The sequence below is a fragment of the Otolemur garnettii genome, unplaced genomic scaffold, assembly GCF_000181295.1.
Source record: "Otolemur garnettii isolate 467f Iridium unplaced genomic scaffold, OtoGar3 scaffold00020, whole genome shotgun sequence".
NCBI classification, from domain to species: Eukaryota; Metazoa; Chordata; class Mammalia; order Primates; family Galagidae; genus Otolemur; species Otolemur garnettii.
Genome location: NW_003852415.1, coordinates 1667462 through 1674796, shown reverse-complemented (window position 1 = coordinate 1674796; position 7335 = coordinate 1667462). Strand labels below are relative to the sequence as shown.

The window sequence follows — 7335 nt, the reverse complement described above, 5'->3', positions numbered from 1 at the left end:
CCTGTGGCTCAAAGGAGTAGGGCACCGGCCCCATATGCCAGAGGTGGTGGGCTCAAACCCAGCCCTGGCCAAAACTGCAAAAAAAAAAAAAGACAAATAAGTCCTGATAATCTGTCATCATTAATACTGAATAATAAGAAGAGATACTATCAAAGAAAAAGGAAGAATCCATCAGAAAGTCATTTACTGAAGTAGACAACAGGCAAGAGAGTATCTTAGAGGTGGTATCCAGGAACCTTTAAAAGAATTAATTAGAGGAAGTTCCTATACTTTAATTCTGCATCATACTGAAATTTTATTCAATTAACACTTATTAAACACCAAACACAGACGTATATTCTCTGTCATTGAACATCCAACAGAAAGCCAAGAGGTATAAGTCTGCTGGAAGTTATGTAAAGATTAAAAGATGCCAGGAAAATCACCTCCTCTTGTGAGTAAACCGTAAGAAGTACATGACAATACAACCACTCAGCCTTCAATGGCTCACAGCTGTGGAAGAAGTCTTGAGAGATTCCTAGCAGTGGGGTGCATCTGAATCCATGTCCCTTCTGCCTAGGTGTCTTCAATGCCACACAGTCCCCAAACTAGTTTCTACCTCAAAGCTGGGGCATCTGATTTCAGAAACCAATTCTTTGCTTCACTGCTATAAAACTTAGGAATTTAAGAAACACATATGTCTGTAATCCTAGCACTCTGCAAGGCCAAGGCAGAATTCCTTGAGCTCAGGAGTTCAAGACTAACCTGACCAACAGCAGGACCCCATCTCTACCAAAAATAGAACAATTAGACAGGCATTCTAGTGAATGCCTGTAGTCCAGTTACTTAGGAGGCTGAGGCAGGAGGATTGCACTGAGCCTAGGAGTTTGAGGTTACTGTGAGCTAGGCTGATGCCACAGCAATCTAGCCTGGGCAACAGAGTGAGACTGTCTCAAACAAAACAAAACAAAACAAAAAAAGAAACACATGATTCCCTTAGGTTCTGGCCAAAATAAATCACTATAGTGGACCGGAGTGAATTCCCCGTGGATTATTGAGTAGACCAGAAAGAGAATAGGAAAGAACAGTAACTAGCCATCATATGATTATCTGCAAAAGCAAAATGTTGACTTCTTTTTGGAAGCTAGATTTCAGGGAGATTATCTCTGAACATAGAAGAAATGTTCCTGTGGTGATCTCCCAAATTATACTGAAAAGATAGGACTCTAATTGTAAACAACTTCCCTAATAGCTATCACATAAATGTAAGTTTTTAAAGCCCCAGAAAATACACAAATAGTAAAACCCTGATGGACAGCACAGCAGAGGGAGGGTTGGAAAGACGTGAAAACAGAATGGCATTCTTTTTTTTTTTTTTTTCTGCAGTTTTTGGCCAAGGCTGGGTTTGAACCTGCCACCTTTGGCACATGCGGCTGGCACCCTACTCCTTTGAGCCACAGGCGCCGCCCCAGAATGGCATTCTTATTTTTCTAAAATAATACAACAAGATGGGGGCCTCTGAGATCATATGGTCTAGGCAGTACCAAATTTTAATCATTTGCATACCACTTAATTAACTATTAAGTAATTATTTAACTTTTACTTCATGATTAATTACTTAACATTTTTCTTTAAATTCATGATTCCTGGAAATCAAGGTCTTAGTATGTTGTTTTATTTTTCTAATACACTCCAAAGATATTCAAATTAAAAATGTTTGTCAGCATATCACACTTTGAGAAACAACCTTTTTACAAACCCAGTGGCATAACCTTAACAGCTTATTTATGAGACAGTCTTCTCCAGATCTTTCCAAATGTTCCTGTAAAGTTCAAATAAACTTACCATGTTAAGTGTCTTAAAATCCTTATTTTTCACAACCATAGTTTACTAAAGGGAAGAATGTTTTGAGAGATAGACAAAAAACAAAGTCTTTTATTCCCAAGGTGTTTACACTCTAAATGGGGAGAAAAAGAACTATAGACTTAGTTGTGTATCATGTCTTTACTAAGGATAACAAAACTGAGCTAATCTTGAAAGGGTAGAAACAGTTAAAGCAATGATAACAGACCCTAATCTTGGGAGGTAGTAGAACATACTGCAAACAGCAAGGAATTCACTCCAGATGATGAAATGCTGTGTATTTTCTTTCTTTAGATTTTTTGTGTCTTTTAAATTTTCTATAGTAAAGGTTTATTACTGTTGTAATCAAAAAAAATGTATTTTAAATCTAGATTTTGGAGTCATTTCAACCAAGATTTCCTGAGTAAAGCTGTTTGTGAACTCCAGTAAGTTACTTAACCTATCTGAGCCTTGATTTTTGAATTGATAAATTGAGAGAGAATGAAATTCTCACAGAGTGCTGAGGATCACATGAAAAGCCCCCATTGACGTGAGTGGCACACAGCAATACCTGAAATCAAGAAATGTTAATTTTCACCTTTTTCCTACATGACACATGAATTTTCCCTAAAGAAAATTGGTGAGGACATAAAAGACCCTTCCAGTGATTCCACATACAAAGTTAAATCTTGTTACCTTGACTGAAGCTGATCCTTTCCAGTTCAAGTACTGCTCTAGTTCTGTGCCCTTTGCCCGGGCCCTGGAAGAATCAAACACTTTCCTCTTGGAACCCTGTATCCTGCTGCAGACTTTTGAGTGTCTCTCCAGCCTGAGCAATAGAAACTTGCGTCCACAGTGGCTGCATTTGCCCAGTTCTGGCACTTCAGAGGAGCCGCTGGAACCTGAGGAGTCTGGTGCCTTGGGTAGGCTAGAATTCCTGGTGTATCCCTGCAAAGCACTGCCTGGTGTTTCTGAAGGCTGAAAAAACTCTGTTGATGGTTCTGAGACCTGGTCTTGGAGTTTGTTATCGCTTGCCACCAGCTTCTCCCTTTTGAGACCCTGGATTCCATAATCATAGAACTGGAGAGGACTAGAATTTTCTTGAGATTGTTGCCAAGTTTCATCCTCTCTCTGGTCTCTACTGAACACCTCCTTAGTCTCAAATTCTGGGGAGAAGATAGGTTTGTACATGGTGTCGCTGTTACTATCTTTAATGCTCCCCCTGAAGAGTATCGTTCTCTCTAGCTCTCTGCTTTCATTTTTCTTCTGTATCCTTCGGATTTCCTCCTCTGTCCTCTTCAGCTTTTCCCTCAGGAGAACCTCCTTTCTTCGGATTTCCTCTTCTAAGCTCTCCCCGGCAGCTTCTAGTTTTTGGATCTGCATCCACTTGGTCCTGTCAAAGTTTGCCATGCCCCTCTCCCCGTGCATGGCAGCAAGAACATTACCAACCATAGATGAATTGTCCTGGTTCCTCAAACCAAAGTTGTTGTATGAAAACTCTCTTGGCTCCAGGGACCTTGGGTTGTTGACATTCTGGTCCCCAGCACTGCCAACCTCACTTATAATGCGAGACTTCTGGTGGACCACAGGTTTCAGTGGGTAGGCCCGGTCTACCCCAACTCGTTTCTTTGTAAAGGGGATAAAGTCCTGGTTATTTGCTTTGGAATACTGGGATTGAGAAACCGATGAGTAAAACAAACCTTTCCCTTCTTGGCCCTGGGGATTGCTTCCTGAATGCTGGTTGTTGACTCCTGTACGGCGGGGATGGGAATAGCTCCGGGGTTTAGTGCAGGTGTTCCATTTTGGGTGAGTGTAGACATTATCCAACATCAGCTTTTTATTGCTGAAAAACTTCTGCTGGAAATTATTCCTCGGGTGCCCCATCGATGACTGCTGGGAAGAGTCACCTTGTTCATAAGGGTCTTGCTTTGCTGAGTGGAGCCCTGGAGCTTCTGATTTATTATGTGGGAGCATACCACCCACAGGCAGATGTGGTGCCAACTGGAGACCAGCCATTCAAGGCCTAGACTGAAGCCTAGGGGAGATTTAAACCAGATACACGTGAAGAGTTTGTCTGAGGTTCACTCTAAGCTGCTGAAGTAAACTGCTTATACATTTGCCCTGCCCACATTTCCCTTAAACTTTTCCATGGATGGTGGTGCTGGATCTGCTTTTGTTCAATAAGCATTTGGTGAGTGACTATTTATTATGTGCCAGATATTGCGTTAGGCCCTGAGAGAAAAATGAAGGTGACAGAAGTGTTCCTGCCACCTAGCTTTCCACCAGCACCAGCCTCCACCACACATAGTATACTCTGTACTAAGTGGAAGAACATTGGATTGAAAGTCAGTTTTTAGGCCTGTGAACACAGGAGAAGCAACTTTCCCTTGCTGGCCCAAGTTCCTGTAAACTCTAAACTGAAGGGTTCCCTGAGTCCACCCCATTTTTACAGGTGAGAAAGATGCAGCCCAGAAGTAGTGACTGGCACAAACAGCTCTCAGAGCTGACCCTCCTGCTGGACCTGCGCTTGACTCCAAACACCACAGAGACCGCTCACGGCCTGGAGCAGGTGTCTGGCTGTCAAACCCTCATCCAAGGAGGCCCAGTGGCGCAGAGATTGACAGTCTGTAGCCTGGGGGAGTGAGGGGCCATCTAACCTAGCCGCGGCCGGTTTGGATCCGGAACGCGAAAGTCACATTCTGTCCAGGAGGGTCAACCAGGGAGCCCCCACTGAGGACTCCACCTTTCGGGGCAAGCTCTCGCTCTCCTGCCACCCCTCAGCAGGTCGAGGTGTTGACCTCATGTCTTCCCGCCCTTCCGCGTACCTGAGACTCTCGGGGACCTCTCCTGCTTAGGAGAAACCCCAAGATCTAGTTTCCCAGACCCGAGCACCACCCCCCCAACTGCCGGCCGCGCAGGCGCGCTGCACCGGACTCTGTTACTCTTGTTGCCGGGAGACCGCTTCGCCGGGTGCACCCCGCCCGGCCTCTGGCTGCGAACCCGGCCGAGAGGCTTGGGAGGCACGCGCAGGCGCAGTCCGCACGCGTGGCGGGCGGCCGGGGCAGCGGGTGTGGTCGGCCTGAATGTCACTTGACCTGGTGTCCCTCCAACTCTGTAGCTCAGTCCAACCTTGCCCTTGGGGAACAAGGGAGGGGCAGAGGAGGTTTTTCTGGGGTTCCATCAAAGAAGGACTTGAATTTTTCCGAAACGATGCACCCCAGGGCGTGCCCTTCTCTGGCAAAGGACGGAGCCCCTAGATGTGCCCCTGGGTGGTTCTGCGGCAGGATTCCAGTGTCCGCGGGCTTAGCGGCGGTGGGTCTGCTGATAGCCTTTCTTAGCACGCTCGCCTGCTCCGTACGGGCCCCAGGTATGGCTGCGTCCTCTCTCCGTGCTTTTCCCCGCTAATACTTTTTTGCTACGCAGTATCTTTCCGGAATGGTTTTTGTGGCCAATCTAATTATTTTGATAGCATAATGTTTTACTCTCACGTGGTAAATCTGGCGGTCTCTACTTAGGACCCAGGAATGACTCAGCCAAAAGTAATGACGGCAAATTAACAACCAGATCAAAAATAATCAGTATAACTTGGCTTCAACACCAGATGATACTCTATCTTGCTACCAATCAGAAGGGTTTATTTGTCTTCTTCATGCTTCAGTTCGTTTGGGTAAGCTGCTTGGAACAGCCAGTACACTTTTTGCTCCTGTAACTGTATCTACTCAAAGGATTCATGCACATGGAAAATAGTGTAGACAGCACTCATATTACAAATTTTACATGTTCAAAGAAGTTCCTTGGTGGGCAGTCCTATTTTTTATTCATTGTTTTCGTCCCTCATCGAGGGTTCCTCCTCCATATATGCAGTTACCTCAGCCTCTGGCCTGCCTCTCACAGCTTCTCTCCAGTTGGGCAGAATTTCCCAGCCTCCCTCTCACCTCACTTCCTTCCTCTCATCTGTAAGAAAGAAGGTCTTTCTTTCTATAAGTTCTCCTGAATTAGTCCCCTTTTTTCCCATATATATATATAGAGAGAGAGAGAGACAGACAGAATCTCACTTTGTCACCCTCAGTAGAGGGTCATGGCATCACAGCTCACAGCAACTTCTAACTCTTGGGCTCAGGAGATTCTTTTGCCTCAGCCTCCGGAGTAGCTGGGACTACAGGCGCCCACCACAACACCCGGCTATTTTTAGAGACAGGGTCCTCAACCCATGAGCTCAGGCAAGCCTGGGTCTCCTAAGTGCTGGGATTACAGGCATGGGCCGGGCCAGAGGCCTGAATTAGTCCTTTTTGTTTGTTTGTTTGTTCTGAGACAAGAGTCTCACTATGTCACCCTCAGTAGAGCGCTGTGGCATGACAGCTCACAGCAACCTCCAACTCCTGGGCTTAAGAAATTCTCTTGTCTTAGCCTCCTGAGTAGCTGGGACTACAGGGGCCTGGCAATTTTTTTCTTTTTTGGTTAGCAGACCTGGGCTGCTGGGGTCAAACCCATCAACTCCAGAGCATGTGGCCAGAGCCCTAACCACTGAGCTACAGGTGCCCAGCCCCACTCAGTCTTGTGCCCTTTTAGTTTCATCTTTCGTGTTCTTGTCTGATCTTCTTCCGGGTCTTTGGCACTTATATCTCCTCCCCATCTGCCCTGTAAATTTAGATGTTCTCCTGAGTACTCTTATTTCTCCTTTACAGAAGGTGCAAACAAATATAGACACATGTTAAGAAAGGAAAACAACTATATTGAAATTTTAACACTCTTCTGCTTTTATTGAAAAAGCTGTTCAAAGTCTATTTAAAAAGTATTAAAAGAAAAGTCTATTAATAGAAAAGTCTATTAAAAAATTTTAACACTCATTATATACCAATAACAAAACACGAGCACAAGTCATGTTTGAGCACCTCTTGTAATTGCAGAAGTCAAATATTACTTGAATATTACAATTTTAATGCATTTTTTTCCTTTCTCACAATGTGTGTACCTTTTTTTGGCACCCTCTGTATATACAGTTCCAAACATTCTCTTTCTTAATGACTTCAACAAAATACTAAAATTTCAGATTTCCCCTAGGTTTTTATTTAGTTAGTTTTGTTATTTATTTAGTTGTTTTAGAAATAGAATCTTGCTCTGTCACCCAGCGTAGAGTGCGTGGTGTGATTATAGCTCATTGCAGCCTTTAACTTCTGGGTTCAAGCAATCCTCCTGTCTTAGCCTCCTGAATAGTTGGGATTACAGGCACATGCAACCATACTTGACTAATTTTTTTTTTTTTAAGACAGAGTCACCCTCGGTAGAGTGCTGTGACATCATAGTTCACAGCAACCTCAAATTCTTGGGGTTCAGCAATTCTCTTGCCTCAGCCTCCCAGGTAGCTGGGACTACAAGCACCTGTCACAGTGCCTGGCTATTTTTTTGCAGTTTGGCTGGGGCCAGTTTGAACCTGCCACCCTCTATATGGGGATGGTGCCCTACTCACTGAGCCACGGGCACCACCCACACTAATTTTTTTTTTTTTTTTTTAGA

The 7335-nt window shown here is 44.4% G+C and overlaps 1 protein-coding gene across 1 annotated transcript in view; it reads right to left on the bottom strand.

Moving 5' to 3' along the window:
- The window catches only part of ZC2HC1C (zinc finger C2HC-type containing 1C), a 9651-nt gene extending 4969 nt beyond the window's left edge, over positions 1-4682 (bottom strand). The window contains exons 1-2 of the mRNA XM_003786918.3: positions 4647-4682; positions 2518-3856 (exon numbers count right to left, since the gene is read on the bottom strand). Of these exons, the coding sequence (XP_003786966.1) occupies positions 2518-3837 (1320 nt within the window). The 5' untranslated portion in view covers positions 3838-3856; positions 4647-4682. The remainder of the gene's footprint in view (positions 1-2517; positions 3857-4646) is intronic.
- Between the last annotated feature and the right edge of the window lie 2653 nt (positions 4683-7335).